At 43.5% G+C, this 21519-nt stretch overlaps 1 protein-coding gene across 1 annotated transcript in view; it reads right to left on the reverse strand.

Annotated features, from left to right (window-relative positions):
* Positions 1–5431, reverse strand: part of Ddx1 (DEAD-box helicase 1) — a 28887-nt gene extending 23456 nt beyond the window's left edge. Inside the window, exons 1-5 of the mRNA XM_006976588.4 lie at positions 5299–5431; positions 2677–2728; positions 2341–2404; positions 1639–1668; positions 220–316 (exon numbers count right to left, since the gene is read on the reverse strand). Of these exons, the coding sequence (XP_006976650.1) occupies positions 220–316; positions 1639–1668; positions 2341–2404; positions 2677–2728; positions 5299–5314 (259 nt within the window). The 5' untranslated portion in view covers positions 5315–5431. The remainder of the gene's footprint in view (positions 1–219; positions 317–1638; positions 1669–2340; positions 2405–2676; positions 2729–5298) is intronic.
* Positions 5432–21519: the final 16088 nt, after the last annotated feature.

Genomic DNA, 21519 nt, shown 5'->3' on the forward strand with positions numbered 1-21519 from the left:
CAAACGCAGTGTGCTCTCAAAAGAAGTACTATTCGTATTTTAGGATGGACGGGTCACTAGTTAGGTCGAAATGTCACTTGTTACCCCTGTTTCCTGGACACAACACTGCAATGCTGTGTGTGCTGCAGACATGGGCAATAAAACGCATACCCCAAACTTAAACCAGCCAACAAGAGACTGACTAATTTACAAGAGGAGAAATATCGATATAATAATTACCCGAAGCACCAGTTTTAATGGTTGTTTTCCCCTTCTTTCCTTCCTGTTGGTCCTTCAGGGTCTCATACACGATCTGGATAACTGGAATACTAAACGCCTGTCAGAGAGACGTGGTCTATGTTAGCAGTCAGCTACTGATGACGGTAGTCAGGATAATGGCCAAGGCTACGCATGCACATTAGAAACTCTCCAGGGGACTGCTCTTATATCATTTACCCACACCTAAGTGCCAATCCATAATCAAGGGTTGACAGACAGAAGCCAGCTGATGTCCGGGAACACACAACGACCACCTTCAATATGAACAGAAAGCGAACCACACAAATGCCACTGCTCACACTGCTTCCCTAGCATAGGTCGAAAGCGGACACATTTTTCTGGGTGCAATCATTTTATTTTAAGAGCATTAAACTTCTGAATTGCCTGTAAACATTACAGAATCCATGCCTCTTTCTGTAAGGCCTCTTTAAAGCTACATTCTTAAAACCATACTCTTTACAGACCTTCACAATCTGCCAACAAGAGAAATATTGCTCTGAATGGTTGTGCTGGCTAGTTTCATGTCAACTTTAAATAAGCTACTGTAGCTGGAGTTTTTCTCTCTGGCCCCGTCAAGCCCCGGCAGTCCTGTAGCCCACTTATAAAATAAACATACAGACACTTACATTATTTAAACTGCTCAGCCATTAGCTCAGGCCTACCATTGTCTAGCTCTTACTTTTATATTCAGCCCATTTCTGTTGATCTATATGTCGCCACATGTTCCGTGGCTTTACCTGTTGCCTTTACATGATGCTCCCTGGACAGCAGGCTGGCGTCTCCTCCTCTCTGCTTTCCTGTTCTCTCAGTTCTCCTCTCTGCTAGTCCCGCCTATACTTCCTGCCTGGCTACTGGCCAATCAGTGCTTTATTTATCAATCAATCATCCACAGCAAGCTACAGTCATTGAAGGGAGGGAATCTCAGTTGAGAAATTGCCTCCGTAAGATAGATCAGGTTGTAGGCAGACCCGTGGGGCATTTTCTTAGTTATATGGGAGGGCCCAGCCCATTGTGGGTGGTGCCACCCCAAGATGGTGGTCCTGGGTGCTATAAGAGAGCAGGCCGAGCAAACCATGAGGAGCAAGCCTGCAAGCAGTACTCCTCCATGACCTCTGCATCAGCTCCGGCCTCCAGGATCTGCCAGGTCTGAGTTACTGCCCTGGCTTCCCTCAATGGACTGCGATTTAGGATACCGAAGCCCTTTCCTTCCCAAGTTGTTTTTGCTCATGGTGTTTCTTCACAGCAATAGTGACCCTAATTAAGACAATGGCAAACCATCATTTCTTACATATGGAGGGGGTGTTTTAAATTCTACAAAATATACACTGTTCAAAAACACTCTAAATTCAGGTTTTAATTAAATTTAAATATATTACTTACACCAGTTTTTCCACTTCCTGTTTCTGCTGCCTGAATGGGGGGAAATTAACAGTAGTTTAAATTGTGAATTAAGAGATCAAATTTAGTGTAATACCATGTAGAAATCTTGTACACTTGACTAGCTAGCTTTATTTCTTGTCAATCAGGTCACCTCTCCCACATCATTAAGAATCTGTCTTCCTCTTTCCTTTCCCATTACTCGCACTCAACTAAAGCCCTTGTCATTTGTATCTAACTGTTAGGGTATCCCAAGAGTATCTAGCCCTACAGATCTATACTACAACCTGGTATACAACTGGTAGTCACAAAACCATAATTCTAACTTGTACCTACTTAGCAACTTTTCATACTTCCCACTGCCAGCAAAGGTACAAACGATTTAACTTGAGAAAGAATCCAATCAGACTAAATGCGTATTTCTCATTGTATTGCAAGTGACAGCACCATCCCAGCTATACATATTTTATGCTACTGTCCACCATATTCTCCTACAATAAAACTGAAAAAATCACCCCAAGCTTTTCCCCACAGCTCCTATAGAATACGCTGACCAGAGTATATGTGTTACAAATCCTGGTCAGTGAACAAAATTAATTTGTTAAAACAATTCCAGTCTTAAGCTTCTGAGATTTCTTAAAGTGCGTTGAACAGCCTCAGAACATGTGTGCCCCAAACCACCAACCACCTTATTAATAAACATACCATAAGAACATCACCTCCTCCTAGGATCAATGGGATAGATTCTGCCTGGATATCAGTTGGTAGACTAAAAGAAACACATTTGAAGAACTGTAGTTAGTTAAAAATAGAGAATCATCTAAATTATTCAAGTCATGCTAAATCAACCTAAAAGAAATTGTATGTGGCAATCCAACCATTTTTTTTCCAGCTAGAATTAAAAGTTTGAAGGAACATTCTATGATGGAAAGAATCACCATGAACTGAATTTCACTTATGCAACTAGATAGAAATAAATTTGATAAAAATGACACTAGAAAAGATACTTGTCACAAATGCCTGTGAGTTCTCTATACTTACAGCCAATCCATCTCTTCCACCGCTTGTGCAATCTCAGGCATGACACCCATCTCTGAAAACAAAAACTCATTTTAATAACCAAACCTATTAATACATTATAGCCTCTTCAAGTTGCTCTCATAGAACTGGGGAAAGGCTTTGAAGTTTGGCCTCTATATTGGACTTCTGTATAGTAATTGCTGAGAGCACTGAGTTTTGAAGACAGATCTGAGTTCAATCCAAGGTCTCGTTTTCAAGAACAAGACCTCGGGACAAAACTATAAATCTATTTTCTCTGCAGAAAATGGGACTTGTCGAACCCACCTTGCAGGGGTATGGGAAAATGTGAGGTAATACCGTGATACCGCTGGCACAGTGCCATTGGCACAGGGCAGCCGCCAGTGCTTGCTTCCCTCTTAATGAAGGAGTAAAGATCTGACAGGAAGGCTGCTAGCCCTGCATCTCCAGTTTCACCGGGTGATAATGTAGCAGTTCTACGTCCTGGCCAAGACCATCTCAGCACCTTCTAGGATCTAAGGAAAACGAACAGCCCACATTTCATGGCAGCCATAATCAAAATTCTGTTCATAACGCACTGTGTGTCTCAGACTAGGAGAGGTTTTTTTTTACTGTCCTTAATACAGAGATTTGACAAGTTTAAGGTAATGATATTATTGACCCCGAGTTGACTATTATGAAGCATATTGCAGGATCAAAGCTTCGCACTGTACCTTATAACTACATACAAATACTGTTTCAATAGAAAACTTGGAAAGTTTAAATAATCAGAAATTCTCAAATACAGAAGTAACGTTCGGTCACATGTTTCAGAGTCTATTACACTCTACTCAACCTTGATATCGGGGTCCTTCTTAAGGTTATATAGCCTCTCAGCCACCATTACACTGCACAGCACAAGGAGTGTGAGAGCATTTTCGCAGTAACAACACTGCTTTAAGGAGGAATTCATTTCATCAAGTTTGAGAAACAAAAACTGTTTGTATTTTTAACATGAAAAAACAAATTCTGATTAACTGATGGGAGGGAGGGGTGCCAGTGCAGAAAACCTGAACAATGGGAATTATCAGGTGAAGATCTGGCATGCTAATTGTCTATTGAAATGATTTTGCATAAAGTCCAGTCATAAATGGACAGAGTAAGCAGTTCCTGAGAGTTGTGATTTTATCATTTGTCAAGTGAAATCAGTTACAGTTAGGTAGATTGTTTAACCTTCCCTTCCACAGATAAACTAAGTCCTAAATTCGAACAACTAAACTGACCCACCTAACAACTATGCCCTAGAGTCTGGTCCTGTTCTGTCTCCTAACTATAAATTAAAAAGAAAGTGATGGCCTTAAATATACTATGCTGCAAGCTCAAGCTGCTTGCAAGACAGTTACAAGCAGCAACTATGGATTGCTTGTAGCCAATTTTAGACCTTTTTTTTTTTGCCTGATCCTAGTCATGTGCTGGGCATATTTTCTACAGAAACCTTGTCTTTTAAAAAGTGTAACAGTAAAACTGTTAAGGGAAACAAGTACATGTTCAAATTCTTTAATTTTACTTTTGTCCTGAAATTTGGGCATTTCTCCCAAAGATGTGTGCCTATAAAACAACCTACAGCTTCCTGACATTTTTCCAGTCAAAAATTATGTTAAAGTGAGAGCATTCCTCTTACGAGATGTGACTTTAACAGAAATGCTTTTCCCTGTGGCCTGAGACTTGGAATTCCTGATATTCTTACAGGAGAAAATGGAAAAAGCAAGTAATAGTAGAATGTCACTTATATAGGCTAATAGCATGAAAAGATAGCATGTCTAATTTATTGCTAGACATATATATACAAATATACATGTATATATGTACACACACACACTATATATATATATATACACACATATATATATATATATATATATATATATATGGATCATATTTAGTATATTTAAGGCTGGTTGGAACTTTGCAAAACTGTGGGTGCATGAAGAAAGGTTGATTGAGAAGGTAAGAAACATCATTTGGTGGGTTCCATACCCCATCCCAAATCCTGTAACTAATTCTCAAAAGTTACAGTTAGTGTGTCCATGAGGGAAACAAAAAAATCTTTTCCTTTAGTTCTTGACATTCAACATTAGTCCTCACAGTGTGCCGTTTAACAAACGATTAGATGTATTCTTGGTATTTTTATTCTTGGAAAGGCTTGGGTGTGGAGGAGGACCCCAAACAGGGCAACCATCCTCCCTCAAAATCCCCTTCCCCCACGCTAGTGGCTGCCTGGCCTGGCCGGGACCAGATGTGCCGCGGGGCAGCAAAAGGTTCTTCAGCAGTCACTGCCACGTCAAGGAGGCAGGAGGCCGGGCTCCGCCAGCGCCGACGCCACGGTCGGGATGTAGCGGGCGGCCACGAGGCCCACGGCAGAGCGGGGGAAGGAAACGCTGCTTGGCGAAGATGCCCGGGTAGCGCCCGCGGGGAAAAAGCCCGGCCTGAGCCGGCTGCCCCGGCCCGACGGCGCGGGTCCCCGGAGGGCGGCATCTCTCCGGTCTCCCGCCAGCCCACCCACGCCACCGCCGCACCGGTACTCCCCACCAGCTCCCCGTGGGCCGAGGCGAGCCACTCACGCCCCCTCGGCTCCCCACCACGCACCGGAGAAGGCCGCCATCTTCGCGCACTCGCCCGCCGCTCACTCGCTCCGTCCCTCCCTCCCTCCTCGCAGACGGGCCCGGGACGCCGGCGGAGCGAGCTTCCGGTCCGCTCCCTTCGGTGTTCCACTCCGGGCGGGGACGCGGACCCAGGACAAAGGTTCCGAGAAAGAAAAGACTCTCCTGTTTGCTTACACAATGCTGCTGTACTTTAGTTTCCCCAATAGCCAGATCTGGTCATTGTTAGCCACCTTTAGAGTTACGATGTACCTAAGGGAAGATGTGTGCTATTGAGATCATTTTTCCTCGATAAAGCCGGGCGGTGGTGGCGCACGCCTTTAATCCCAGCACTCGGGAGGCAGAGCCAGGTGGATTTCTGTGAGTTCGAGGCCAGCCTGGGCTACCAAGTGAGTTCCAGGAAAAGGCAGAAAGCTACACAGAGAAACCCTGTCTCGAAAAACCAAAAAAAAAAAAAAACCAAACAAACCAAAATACACACACACACACACACACACACACACACACACACACACAGCCACAATCCTCGGACAAAGAGCCAGGCTATCTCACAAGGATGACTGGAAGAAGGCATTGAATTTATTGCCCAGCCAATCAGGACAAGTGAATGTCTGTCACCCATAGGACGTACTAAAATATTTTTAATAGGAAAACTAGTGGTGTAGGTTTCTTTTCCTTTCCTTCTTTCAACCGTGTTCAACGTAGTGTTGATGATTTCAGGCTTGTCTTCCAAGCTATTTTAAGTCCCCTTTCTTTTCAGAGAGATGGGTCCATAAAGGAATGATGGCTCCTCCCCGTACTATGTGTGTTAGAATCTTCAGGTATTCATCTAAGATTTGGGAAAAGTTAATAGTTGATGTAATGACACAGAACTACTACTAAATTGCAACCTGGGGTCTGACTATTTCCGGGGATCATTCTGTGCTTTCTGTCTCAGAAATCCAGGAGATACAGGCAACCTTTAGGCAACTTAGGACTTGAAAGCACAGGTTTGAGAGCTAGACACCCTGGGTTTGAATTATAGCCCTGCCACAGGATAACTGTGTAATATTGAAACCATACAACTTCTCTGAGCTCCAGGTCATTCATCTGTAAAACAGAGATGAATACTAACATGAATGAATATACCATGAATGACAGATAAGTTCAGAGCAGAGAGAGAGAAAATAGTGGACTGAACATGGCCAGTCGACTGAACTGGGCCATGAGAGGAGAGAGACAGAAAGAGCAAGAGAGGAAGAGAAGAGAGAAGGGGGAAAGAGGAACCAAAAGAGAGCCAAGGGAACCAAGAGAGAGCCAAGGGAACTAAGAAGACCAAGAGGGAAAGAGAGAACAAGAGAAGAGAGAGAGAGAGAGAGAGAGGAGAACCAAGAGAGTGCATGGCTGAGATGGCAGGTTTAATAGAAATCTGAAGCTAGGGGAAAGGAAGCAAAGCCCCTGGGCTGTAGAGGTTTAGGGTACAGGGCAGGGGTGAGGAGAGGAGCCACAGGGACTGAGTAAACCCAGAGACTACCATGTGCTTTGATATGCTAATAGGCACCCAGTTAGCCATTTGCCCCGGGTTTCTTTGGGACCTGACACAAAGCTCTTAGAAGAATAAATAGCACATGTTAATAATGGATGTGTTGTTCTTATTATCACTATTACATGGAACAGGAGTCATCTGAAGCTCCAAAGGCAGTGGAGAATCCATTCAGGCCTGCAGCTTCACGCTCTGAGAGGCCACCACTCACATCATATTTTATATTCTTACATACTCTATGGAAATGATACTCCTGAGACTTAGGTAATGCAACCATTGTGAGCATACATCAAATATGCCCATGGACCAAAGAGAAGTACCAGGTCACATATTGTGCCACGTGGTGATGTAGAATCTGAAACTTGGTGATTGTGCCTTTAGCTAGCACTCGCCCTAAATCCTTGAAAGTATTGAGAGGTGTGGTGGTATGAAGGAGAAATCTCTCCACTGATGTGTGTCTTTGAACATGTGGTCCCCAGTTGGTGGCACTGTTTGGGGCATGTTTATGTGCTACAACTGTGTTGGAAGACAGGTTTTCAAAATTAAAAGCCTTGGGCCACTTGCAATTCTCCCTCTGCTTTGTGCTTGCAGTTCAAGATGTGAGCTCATGACTTCCTATTCCTGCTGCCATGCCTGTAACTTGCCACCATGCCTCCACCCCTCTATCATGGACTCTGAGTCATCTGGACCTACAAAGCCAACTATACTCTCTCTTCCTTAAATTGCCTTTGGTCATGGCGTTTTATCAGAGCACAGAACAGTAATGCCATAGGCAAGTGACAATATTTTTCCAAAAAGGAGCTGCTGATGTCCTGTTTTGTTTTCTCTCTCAAAGGAAAAAGCATTTTCCAGGGTTCCATTCAGAGAACCTTTAATCTCAGGAGTTTGAGTCTTGTAGTAAGACAGAAGGAAAGGGAGGGTGGTTGGGAGAACAAACTGTATTTTCAATAACTGTGGAAGAAACATGACTTTTCCCACCAAAGGCCAATTGGACCCATGGGAAGTGACCGTCAAAGGGAATGCATTTAAAATGAATTGTCCACAGAGGCTGACTGATTCATCAGATAAACCCTCGAGGACCCAGGTTGTTTCCACACCATCCCATGGAAGCAGGGACATCACCCAAAAAGAGTCACACTCTCAGGACAGCAGTAGAAGAATTGCCAAGGTAGACCCTTTGAGGGAAAGAGGAAGTCCTTGTTACCAAAGTCGTTAGGGTCAGAGCTTGGGCTTTGTGATTAAAGTAACCAAACACCTTCAATTTGTTGAAAAGGACCAGATAAGCTTTAGAAGTAGGCCAAGGATTTCATTTAGGTCAGGGAAAGAAATGAGCCTCAGAGGGTCAGTGAGATGGCTCAGCAGGAAAATCAGCCAGAAGTAGGAGCAGAGAATGGGCTCCACAAGCCTCCACACATGTACTGTGGCATGTATGCACACATACAACAATAATGTATTTTTTAATTTAAGAAAAGAAAAACACATAGACTATATTTCCATGTAATTGATAATATTTTATATGAGCTCATGTAATATACTGCTCTAATTATAAGTGTGTGTGCCTGTGTGTGGTGTGTGTGTGTGTGTGTGTGTGTGTGTGTGTGTGTGTGTGTGTGCCTGGAACCAGGTAGAGATGGTACCATGCAAATAAAAGGACCAGAGACCAGAAAACAAAGGACCAGTGTCTTATTGGTCCAATCTACAAAGAAAATGCTGATTGCATGTGTCTATAGAAGGAGATTTCTAGAAACTGTTGATCCCACAGACCTAGTTAGCAAAAGGACGGGTACCACAGGTGGTTCCTGTTAGTTATTATGCTGTGCCGTATTATTGATTAAGCGGCGCTGTTTATTGTGTGAGAAAAGCCACGAGGCACAACAAAACCCACAATAAGAGTTTATTAGGGGAAGGGGAACAGAGAGGATGTGCTTAGGCCTATTGAAGATTGTGCAGGGAGAGAGGGGGAGGGGGTCTGTGACCCACTTTTTATGGATTCCCCCACACATGCACATATGGGCTTACATCGCTATGCCGTACATGCCTATAGATTGCGTGATCACAGTGTGTGCAAATTACGTGACCACGCAGCACATGGATTATGTAGGACGTAAGGCCCTGGAATGACTTAAGCATCTTGCCAGCAAATGTGCAGTCAGGTAGCTGGGGGAGTGGCCAGGAATCCCAACAGTTCCAAGTGGCAGGTCAACAAGGAAGACGTTCCACTGGACTATCCAAGCTCAAAAAGTAGTTTTGTCCCCAGCATTTATTTTTATGGCCTCACAATAAACTCATGGCTTATGTAATTGGGTCTTTTGGATGCATTAATCATGATACAGAATTTTACTGTATCATCACGCATCAGCCAGACTGTGTTAAATATTTGTTGAGTAAGCTATGCTCCACTACAGGACAGATGGTTTTTGCAAAGGCAAGCATAAGGAAAATGACCTTCAGATACCCAGGACAGTGTATAGAGATCGGACTTTGCAAAACACCTTAGCTTGGCCACCACAAACCATGAAAAGTCTATGTTAGTTCGTTTATATTGCAATAACAAAATACAGCTTCCAAAATGATGATTAAAAAAAAATACATGAGGCAGCTGCCAAAAAAGAAAAAGTTTAAATGGTCTGACTAATGGAGAGATTTCCCATTAGTTTAAAAAACAAAAAAGCTTGATCCTCACAGTTCTTTAGGCTGAGAAATCCAAGATCCAGATGTTGGTATGTTTGTCCATTGGTGAGGATTCACTGTCAACTTGAGAGATAGCATTTTGAATACTGCATCCTCTATAGTGGTGGAATGGTGTATCCTTACATGACAGAAGAAGGAAAGGCAAAACCCAGTGCTGCATGAAACCTCTTTTAGAAGGCCTTTATCACAGTGATGAGGGAAGACTATATTTACCTTCTGAAAGTTCTTCCTCTTAGGACTATCACGCTGATGATGCCTGAATTTGGTGTAGCTATATTCAAACCATAATAGTGTTCTGTTCTGATTTCTCTTTCTTCATTATAGAGATTAGAAAGGGAGACAACAGTGACCAAACAAACAAATAAAACAAAAAATCAAAACAAAAACAAAAAACAAAAACAAGACATTTCCCAAGTCCCCTTTGTACAAACAGAGTCTTGAGACCCAGTTCTGCTTGAAAAGGTAAATATAGTTCCAGACTGGGCTTTCCATGAATGCTTCACAAAAGATGACAATCTGAAAATTTATTCTTTTCCTCCTGAAACGCTGATAGGATACAGAAAATAAAATAAACACACTCAGTAAGGCTGAATACAAAAGAAGACTAGATCTTCATGATGATGATGAGTTAAGCTACCAGTCCAGGTATGCCTACCTTGAGAGTTCTCTTTTTTATTTTAGTTATTAATTTTAAAGCACTTGTTTATGTACTTGTTATGGGAGGGCATGCTATGGCCTGTGTGTGTAGATCAGAGGAGAACATGCAGGGTAGGTTCTTTCTTTCCATTAAGTAGGTCCTGGGAATTGAACTCAGGTTGTCAGAGTTGCAGCAAACACCTTTACAAGGTAAGTCATCTCAAAGACCCCTCAAGACCTCTTGTGGCTTGAAAAAATCTCTCCATTCATTAAAACATGTAAACTTTTCCAGCTGCCCAACATACTAAGAAAACTCATCATTTTGAAAGTTGTATAATGAAAAAATTTAAGAGAGGGTTGGGGAGAGGGTTCATTAGGTAAAAATGCTTGTTGTGTAATCATGAGGACCTGAGTTTGGATCCTCTGCACCCACTTGCATTCCAGGCATGCTCCTGTGTGTCAGTAACCTCAGCACTAGGAGGTGGAGACAGTTAGATCCTAGGGGAGTCACTCACCAGCCAGTCTAGTCAAATCAGCAATGTCTAGGTTCAGGGAGAGACCTTATCTTAAGATAAGGTGGAGAGAGATAGAGCAAGACACCTGACATTGGCCTCGGGTCTCTACATGAATATGCATGGGCCAGTGTAACCTACAAAAGCAATCTATTGTAGATCCAAGAAGGAGCCGATATGTGGCTTGAGTTATGAATGTACCATTAAAAATGATCCTTAAATATTTGATCCTTTCCTCACAACCGAAAAGGAAAGCAAACAAACAAATCAAACAAACAAGCAAAAAAGTAAATATGCCACATCTTGTGGGAGCTGTGATTCTGAACCCAGCCTAGGAAATATAAACCAAGCTTGTTGTTTGTTTTTTTCCTTTTAGAAGTTATTAACTCCCTCCCTAGTTCCTACTCCCTGGTGCTTCTTGGAACAGGGGAAAAAGAGCTGCCAAGTTCCTGAAGATTTAGCCAAGAATGAAACAGCAAGGGAAGATGATGTTTTAAGCTAAAACAAATCCAGTAGAAAATGTCTTATGCACACATTCCCCGTCCCTACTCACAGTACCCGATACAAACCCATCCGTCATTCCACAAGACGAGAGCAATCTTCTCCCGCTTAGGCACTGCCCGTGAAAATTGCCCTCAGACCCATGTGTTGATAAAAAAGAACTCAGGGAGTCCTTGCCATTCATATTGAATCTTGACCTTCCCTCAGCCTTCTCCCCTTCACTACAGGCCTTGATAGATGACGCTCTTGAGTCTGTGTTTGTGAGAATGGGACACACCAGCTCCTCCACTTCTAGCCTCCTGCTGACTTATTACCTCCCATTGTCTTCCATCAATTTTACTTTCCAGCCTTTCAAACTGTGTAGAATCCATTGCACTCACTAGATTGTCTCGAGGTACTTATGCATGCTGTTCCCTGCAGCAAGAACAGCCTTCCTTTGTAGTTCTTGATATCAAGACAGTGCAACAATCACCCAAAACTTAGTGACTTAATATAACAGCCAGCTTCTTAGCTCATCATTCTTTTGGTCAAAAATTGGGGCAGAGCTTTCAGATGATTAGTTCTCCTCTATGTGACATTCCTAGGATCCTTCACGCTATGGCATTGAGATGGTGTTGAGTAGGCTGGGAGGTGTGAGAGGACCACTTCTGTGGATGTTGCCTCAGTATTCTGTTTTGTGGCCTTTGCTCCATGCATTCAGCTTCTCACAGTAGAATTAATACCAGGAATGAAAGACTTACTACTTCCTAACTGGGTTCTGTAGTGGGTAGCCATTCCAGCTTTGATCTGGAAGTTCCAACCCCCATTGAGGCTTCAGCAACTGTCACACCTACAAGGCGGGGCCAAGGGAGGACCCTGGAGACCCGAGATCTGGATGGGCCAGCTCTTTTTCTGTTCCTAGACCCTGGATGGTGGAGGTTGACCGAGCAGAGCTCCAGAGAACACCGCTGGACTGCGATACACCTTCCCCAGACCCTACAACCTACCTATCCCTTCATTTGTAAGTTACCCACTAAATAAATCTTCCTTTTAACTACGTGGAGTGGAGTGGCCTTAATAATTTCACCAATAGGGTTCTACCAACATGTGGAGTATTCACCACAATAGGAGAGACATAGTCTGAGTCCCAGATGCCGTGGAACACCATGCCAGCCCCAAATTACGACTGCATATTTCTCATGTGAGAGAATAAGTGCTTCTCTTCATGTCAGGGTCTCTGTCCCACAAAACCAAATGATTTTTATTTTATGGACCTCCACTAAGTTATTTATTGCCTTAAAAAATAAGACAAGTCGCCTCCACATTCAGTCACTTAACACAATATGTGTTTATCATTGCTCAGTCTCCGTGAACCAGGAGTTCAGGAGCGGCTTGGTTGGGCAGTTCTGCCTCGATCCTTCTCTTAGTGGCTGTCACTGGTGGGGATTGTAACCTTCCCTCTAATGGTCTGCCTATAGCTGGAGATCAGCTCTAATGGGCCATTCAGTCACATGACTGTGTTGTTAGTTTTCCGGAGGCCTCTCTATTCTCCACCTGTAACTGGGCTCTTGTGATGTCATGCTGTGTCTGTTGGCACTTTTCCCTGCCTTCTCCATCAAAGCAAGCCACCCACCCCAGAGAACAGGGTGGCATCTTTGGTGGCAAAGCCATCACAGACACATGTGGTCACTTCTGCAATCTCTTAGTTGGTCCACAGACCTGTTTAGTGTGGAAGGGGGACTATGCAAACAGTGGGCATAATTGTCAAATAAAAGATCCATCTTCTGCGGGCTTTCTTATACCCCCACTTCCCCAACGGACTCCGAGTTGTGCTCACTGACAAGCAATGATCCTTCCATTCTGGAGAGACACCAACGCTCAACATCCTCCGGAATAAATCTTGCTGCTTCTAAACCATCTATTGTCATTCAACTTGTTGGCTTACCTTTCCTCGGTGTTCACAATTTACCTGACTCAGAGCAATTTAGATAAGGGGAGGGTCGAACGTAAACCATCTCTTTCTTTTTTTTTTATCACTGTATTTTCTCCAGCTTCTGGGCTGAGCAACCATCATTGAATTTTATGCTTTTGTCAAAATAAGCTGTCAGAAACGGGCCCAGATCTATTAGAAGGCAACATCATTCTCCCTGCCCTGGCATTCACCTTATGGTACAGGGACCAGAGAGGGGCTGGCAAACACACATAAATCCAGAGATCTATAACTCTGTATCCCCTGAAGGAGTGGCCATAAAGTCCTTCACTCCAGATATATGGAGGGAGGGAGACAAAGGGCAGCCAGGAAGAGCTGCAGAGGGACTGTAAAGCAGAAAAAGAGATCTCACTAACTGTCGGTCTCATTATAAGTAAGCCTGGCAGCGCCATTATTTATGGCTCGATGCTGATTGGCAGGCAGGCAAGCAGAACTGTGCCTCTCGCTCCTCCATGCCCGAAGCCTGTCTCCTCGGCCCGCCATCTCGCAGGCTCATCAGGGATGAGGGATGCTGATGGCTACTCGGGAAATGGTGCTGCATTTGGAGTCTGAGCAGGAGAACATGGCCTGGAGGCTTCGAGGATTTAAGAACAGGGTGTGCACCTGACCGACATTCTAAATCCCAGCATCCCAGGATCCGCTCACATCTCCCTTGCCCATCACTTGCTGTAGAGAGCCATTTTATTCCACCCTGGGGAAACTGTGGCTTGCTTTCTCCTCCCCAAAGTCCTCATCCACTGCACCTCCTGTGTATCTGTGACACTGATTGCAGAGGCTGTGTGTAACCCCAGGTTGTGATGACTTTGCAGGTTAAGATAAGACAATTTGCATAGCAAATAGGATGGTCACCGGTACTTCAAAACATCTAGCAGGAATGATTCTAAATATAGAAATTCACATTACCCTATCCATCCAGTGCTACAGTAATGGGAACGGGGATTTGCGAAGGCTGATTCAAGTGTGGCTCTGAGTGACAACGTTCCAGTTACTATGGCTGCATAGTAAATCACCCAATATGGCTTAATGCATTCAGTTATTTTGTTCATGGATCTTGTGGGTGAAGAAGCCAGTCAGGCTACAGTGTGGATGGATCACCTCTACCCCATAAGGCCTAGCAGCTCTACTGGAAGACTCCAAGGGTAGTCTAGACTCATGAAAGACTCAGCCGTTTACACCACTTGGCTGATGTTCATGTGCATGAGCTCCCGGCTGGGACTGGGGTTAGCTGTAGCACTGCATGTGGCCCAGGCCCCATAGTGTTTGTGTTTCAAAAGTAGGCATTTCAAGTATATCCACCATGTGGTGTAGCCGTAAGTTTCTCTGGTCCTACCTGGCCCCTTGGTCCCGTGTTTGTTCGGGTCCTGCCTGACCCTGGGGTCCTGCAGGCATTTATAAAATAATCACTCAGAGGCTTAAAATTAATTGTAAATTATATGGCCTATGGTTCAGGCTTCTTGCTAGCTAGCTCTTATAACTTAAATTAACCCATTTCTATTAATCTATATGTTGCCACATGGCCGTGGCATTACCGGTCTATGGGCATCTTGTTGCTCCTTGGGCGGAGGGCTGGTGTCTCCCCCTACTTCTACCCTTCTTCGTCTTGTCTTCAGTTTGAATGTACCACCTAACCTTATCCTGCCCTGCCATAGGCCAATGCAGCATTATGTATCAACCAATCAGAAGCAACACATATTCACAGCGTACAGAAAGACATCCCACAGCAATATGGCTTTTTAAACTGAACTTTAGAAGTCAAGCAACACCAATTCTCCCAAATCCATTAATTAAGGTAATTATTAAGGTCAGCTCAATTTCAAGGGAGTGATCTTTATTCCAAGAGCTCTCCATTTCAGAACAGTAGTCCAATTCCTTCTTGATAATTAGGAAAAATCACCCCAGCCAGCACAGTAACTCCTTATCTATTGGTTCAGAAGAATAAGCATCTAGAGGTGGCCATATGGTTGTGGTAACTTCCCATTTGCTGGATTCAAGATAGCCGTGAATAAATCATATTGGCAGTACAAATTTATTCAAGGCATACTTTCAACTTGAGGGCACAGATATTAAAAAGCCACTCTTGGCTGGATGTGGTATACTCCTTTAATCCCAGCACTTGGGAGGCAGAGGCAGGTAGTTTCCTGATGAGTTCCAGGCCAGCCTGGTCTATATAGTGAGTTCCAGGCAAGGTAGGGCTACACAGTGAGCCTCGTGTTAAAAAAACAAAAAACAAAAAACAAAAAACAAAAAACAAAAAACAAAAAACTGTCACTGCCCACAAATAAATATATCTTGTTTTTATAATTTCTCCTTGAATTTCTGAGTAGCTGGTGTTAGTCGAGTCTCCTTAGGTATCCCCCACATTTGTGGACATAACTGGCAGCCACTTTGATGGAAAATGTTGTAATTTCATCAATCCTGTTCCTTGCTGAAGACATGAAGACTGTCTGTCACTAGTGAAAACCTCTACCAAACACTTCTGGGGAACTCCAGAGGTGGCTGGTGCACATTGGCGAACAAGTGCATCCCTTTTGGGCTCTGTCAATCACTTCCTTTGGAAACCACTGTGGATTTGTTTGGTCTGTGCATCTGTGAGCTGCCTGGCTCTCTGTGGTAAAGCTAAGGAGACACTGGCTGTTTTCCTTTGCTAGGTTTAGTTTTTGCTGCTTTTCAGGCAAGCTGACAGACAACACATCTTAAAAGACTTCCCTAAATACCCAGAGTAGCAGCAAAAATACAGAAACAAAACTGGAACTTTAAAAATGAATGAACGAGACTAGCACGAGGCCCTGGGACTTGAATCTTGGCGCTGCAGCAGCCCTGCTTATGAGAGAGAGAGAGAGAGAGAGAGAGAGAGAGAGAGAGAGAGAGAGAGAGACAGAGAGAGACAGAGACAGAGACAGAGAGATACAGACAGAGAGAGAGACAGAGAGACAGAGAGAGACAGACAGACACAGAGAGAGACAGAGAGAGATACAGAGATACAGAGAGAGGAGAGAGAGAAGAGAGACAAGAGAAGAGAGAGAGAGAAGAGAGAGACAGACAGAGAGAGAGACAGAGAGAGAGACAGAGAGACAGAGAGAGAATGAGAGAGACTTCTTCCAGGAATCTACTTGCCAATCAGTTTTCACCAACAAAGTGTCAGTAGGTATATGAACCACACTCCAAGGCAGCCTCCATGCCCAGGAGTAGTTGACCGAGAGAAAATGAACTCGGTGTATTGTTTGTGGGCTTTTGGTTTTGTTGCGTGGGTGGGTGCGTGGGAGTTTGTGTGTGTGTGTGTGTGTGTGTGTGTGTGTGTGTGTGTTACGTTTTCTGTTTGCTTATTTTGATTTTTGATAGGTTTGTTTGTTTTTGAGTTTGTAAGCTTCAAGATGATGTAATGATTTCCATCAAAATTCCGAGAAGTTTTGCTTTATCCCTCTTTATCTTAGGGTACCTGTCACACCCTGTTCAAATCGATCCGTTTTCTTCATTTCCCATATTCCACCCCATGTTTTGGGGATGCATGTTACATTTTTTTCTTCTGTAGCAAACAAATGATTGTTTGTTTTCTCACCAGTTATGAAGTGTAGCTCCTGAAGCATCCCCTCAAGCCCAGAGAGACTGTTACACTAGCCACTCAGCAGGCTCATCTTCCCTTATCCCTAAGGTCATAGATTTACCCCTTTCCAGCATTTCATATGTAACAAAGCTCAAAGAATTTTATGATGGACACTCATACTCACACTCGAGATTCTATCATTAATATTTCACATATATGTATATATATGTAATTAGCCTTCCATTTGTTTGTCCCTCGTTGTATCCACTAACTCATTTTATATTTTGATATATATATATATAAAACATATATATGTATGTTATAGATCATTTACCTTTGTTCTAATTTTGAAAAGCGATTCTCATTTATAAGTCAATAACTGTTAATTGTCTACACATACATTTTATTTGCATTATTTATTTATCTGTTTTTTTGCATGTACATCTGGTCATCCATAACGGTCCATTTCACCTCTTCACCATATGAGTGCAGCTTTGGTAATTTTTGCCATGCATTCTCTGTGATGTGCCATCCTATGGAAAAAAAAAAAAGCCCAGGACTCAAACCTGGAGACACACATGTGGATTCTGTTCTGTTGTGATCTTGGACATCTGTCTGCCTTGGTTTTTAGGTCTGTGAATGGATTGCCAAGCTTCAGTCTGTCTTCCCAAGTGTCAGTCTGTCCATCCCAGGAGAGACTGTGAGGATGAGGGAACAATGTAACTCCCTATCTATCGAGAGCCTATAAAAGCAGCCAGTCAGTTTGGAGGCGGCATTGAACAGCACATGCTGATTGTCACGCTTGCCACTGCATGTGGCTCTGGGGAGGCTCTGTGACAACTCCATGTAACTCCAGAGTGACAAAAATAGAGGAAGAAATGACCTGATTGGAAGTACAGTGGATGATAGTGGACAAACTTCAAATGGGGGGTGGGCTGGGGACTTCTTCTTGGCTCAAATCATGCCTGAACTTTCTCCTATTATTTTGCCTACCAAGAGATATTACAGCCATCTTACGATATTTACGAACGGATTGACTTGGATCTTTAGACTGCTTGAGAAAAAGGAATTTCTTGAATGACTCTAAATAGGCTTTTATTATTATGATTGAAATCTATACTCTCCATGAAAAACTTGTGCACCATCCATTCAGGTAGGAATGCATGGCACCTATAATGGGTAGGATTTCAATGCCTTAATTCAATTTTTGTTACACAATTTCAAATTTAAAATGGAAGGGACTCCATGTGACAAACCAATTTCTTTGATCTCTGATATGTAGAAACATAAAAGGGTTAAATGCTGAATCATTAATGGCTTTTTAGCTTAATGGGCCTTTCAGTCGATAGGGACTAAAAAGCTGAGCTCATGCGAAATGAACCTATCACTTAATGATAGCTCTCTACACGGAAGAATTAAGAGACAAAAATTATTCATTTTTTGGAGACATTGTTAAGCAATTTCTGTCTGACTGCAAGGTACAAATGTGTATGGCCATCAGCCAAGTGGATGCTGATCACATTTTAGTTGATTTCAGATGTATTTGATGGGCGATTAGGGTAGAAGAATGTGGGGAAATATTCCTATTCCTAGCGCCTTTCTGCTCTACCTCACCAAAAGCTTATATAAGCATCAGATCACTGCTCTTCAAATGAATACGCCACAATGCCTTTTCTTAGGGATGTGAACCATCACCACTGTATGCACTCGGCTGGATCACAGTGATGATGCAGAACCTTCCATTTCCTATGTATCTTTTAAGATGGAGGGGAGCAGGAGCAGGCGTACCCAACTGTGAAGGTGACTCCTATTGTGTAACTGTCTCAGTTTTTATTTGTCTTATTTCCTTAAGTTCTTCACAGAGTTAGAACTCATGTTTAGTATCTGCAATAATCTTTCTTTTAAAAATGATTTATTTATGACTTGGAGTGTCTCTGAATTATAGGTATATCCTTAGTCCTTTGGGTTGCTGCAATAAAATATCTAAAATGGACTATTTTCTAGACAAAAGAAATTAATTGCTCACAGTTTTTAAGGCCGAGAAGTTCAAGATCAAAGCACGTGCGTGGAGGCACACACACACACACACACACACACACACACACACACACACACACGAAATTGGCATTGGCTGAGGACTCTATTCCTCATTATACAGCGCTTTCTTCTTCTGTCCTTATATGGTACAAGGGATAGGAGAAGATTCTTCAGTTGTTTTGTGTGTGTGTATGATGTATACAGAGGGGCATGCTGGGAGTCCTGCTCTACCACCGTCTGTCTGCTCTCTTGAGACATGATCTCTCAGGGAAACTGGACCTAAGCTACTAGCCAGTAAATCCCAGCGATCCTCCTGTCTCTGCCTTCTGTGCAGCCATTCCTAGCTTTGTCTTTTATGTTTGTGCTGGAACAGGTCCCTGAGCTTGTGCAGCAGGGATTCGCCCACCCCACCCCCCCATTGAGCATCTCCCGGCCACCTTAGTCATCTTTCCTGAACCTTACTTCATCCCTCTCCCGTTCAGAATGTTTGACATATGAATCTGGAGAGAAGACATATTCAGACCAGAGAAGGTAGAATTTCAACTGCATGATGATGGTGGATCAGATGACCACAGTAGCACTCAGCAACCAAGCTCTTACATACCACATTTTATTTTTTCCTCCAATAGAGCAGGCTGATAGCAATATAAGCCTGCATGTTGGCACAGCACTCCTGGTCATTCCAAACTGTTCATTCACGTCTTCAACTGTTGGAATGCTTTAGTCATAACATTCAATTATCCTTTGCAATACCAATCTCTGCCATGTGCTGCCCTATGAAGAAGAGAACCATGGATCTCAAGAACCACGTTCCTTTGTTTGTTTGTTTAAAGGCTTACCATATAGCTCAGGCTGGTTTTGAACTCACAAGGAGCCTCCTATCTCACTCTCCCAAGTGCTAGGATTATAAGTGTGAGCCACTGTACCTTGTGGTGATAATCTAATTGTACTGAATTATTATTTTGATTGTATGTTAATAAATAAAGTTGTCTGGGAGTCAGAGCTATTAGAGCCATAGCAAGAGTGTGGCGGTGGTGGCACACGCCTTTAATCCCATAGATATCTGTGTGTTCAGGGTCAGAGCTATTAGAGCCATAGCAAGAGTGTGGCGGTGGCGGCACACGCCTTTAATCCCATAAGATCTCTGTGTGTTCAGGGATACAGCCAGCATTGGAGACATATGCCTTTAAGACCTAGAGGGCTGTACATTCAGACAGTGACGAGGCAGTCATGTGTTTGGGTTTACAACCAATGAGAAGGCAGAACAACATACTTTAAAAATACGAACCGACAGGAAGTAGGGCTCTTTTCGCGAAGCTGGGACAGCAGGAGGAAGGGTGAGATTTTAGCTCTGAGCTCTGACTTCTCGGCTTTCTCTTTTACATTGTTTCTGTGTTTCTTATTTAATAAGACGGTTGGTTACATCTACAGTACCTGACTCAAACACTGGTTCAGTTTTGCTCTGTTGTGGTCGTAGACTCTCCTAAGTTTAAAGTTTCCAGCTGTGAAGGGAGGTTCATCTCTCAAAACCGAGAACACATCCTGTGTTCACTGGAGCTGTGTGGTCAGGTCGAAGTGACCAAGCAAAGGAAGAGGCAGAAAGCAATCAAAGGAAAGACAGGGAAGAGGTTGGACCAGGAAAGTTGGGATAGAGTTGAAGGTGGGTGCTTTTCTGAGGTGCTGTATAACTCCAGTGGGAACCCGAACACCTCCCCTACCCAGTACCCATATCTCGTTGTAGTCTCCCCTGTGCTGGGTGAGAAGAGCGCTGTGCCGTTCTGTAACTTGTTATGGTATGTAGAGTAGATAAAATGCTGGGTTTGCAGCTGGGGGGGGAGGGTGGGGTTTGAGGAAAACACATAGATGCTGTCAAAGAAATACTCTGTGTAAAAAGACGTCATTTGAAAACCCTTGTGTAGTGAGAACCACACAGAAGATAGATGTAAGGGGTGTGCTCGATCCTAGAGGTTCTCAGCTTGCTGGGGCAACACAGCAGGAGATGGCTTTAAAAAAAGTTGTTTTTGAAAATCCTTTTTGTATTCAACAGCGATATAAATTTTGCCCCGTCCTCTGTGGTTGGTACTGTTATAAATGCTGGGGACATAGTGCAGCTGTGTATGGAAGTGATTGTACAAGATGACAGTGCATGCACTCTGCCCGGTTAGAGCTTACATGTTGGAGGATGAGGACAGACAGCGCACAAATACAATAAATGATACATGACATAGCACATCCAATGCTGACATGTGCTATGAAAAAAAAAAAAAAAAACCCAAACAGCCGGGCGGTGGTGGCGCACGCCTTTAATCCCAGCACTCGGGAGGCAGAGGCAGGCGTATCTCTGTGAGTTTGAGGCCAGCCTGGGCTGCCAAGTGAGTCCCAGGAAAGGCGCAAAGCTACACAGAGAAACCCTGTCTCGAAAAACCAAAACCAAACCAAAACAAAACAAAACAAAACAAACAAAAACAAACAAACAAACAAAAAAAGCAAACAAACCACCAAACAACTGAGCAGGCCTGGGGTAGCCTGGGAAGCTGGAGTGGTGGTGAGGTGCTTGCAAATGTAGACATAGGCAGGCAGGGTAGAGTTTGGAAGGAAGGTGGTATGAGAACAAAAGCTCTCAAGGGTACGAGAGCACCACAGTGTATCAGGTGGAACCTCCATGCGTAAGGAACATCCCTGTCCAAGTTCCTGCTGTTCATGTGTGTCTAGTATCTCAGACACAGCAAGCCTCTGGCTAAATGGGTGTGTGCATGTGTGCAAGAAAAGTTCAGCTATGAGACTACAAGGTGCAAGCA

The sequence above is a fragment of the Peromyscus maniculatus genome, chromosome 22 (assembly GCF_049852395.1).
Source record: "Peromyscus maniculatus bairdii isolate BWxNUB_F1_BW_parent chromosome 22, HU_Pman_BW_mat_3.1, whole genome shotgun sequence".
Taxonomy (NCBI): domain Eukaryota; kingdom Metazoa; phylum Chordata; class Mammalia; order Rodentia; family Cricetidae; genus Peromyscus; species Peromyscus maniculatus.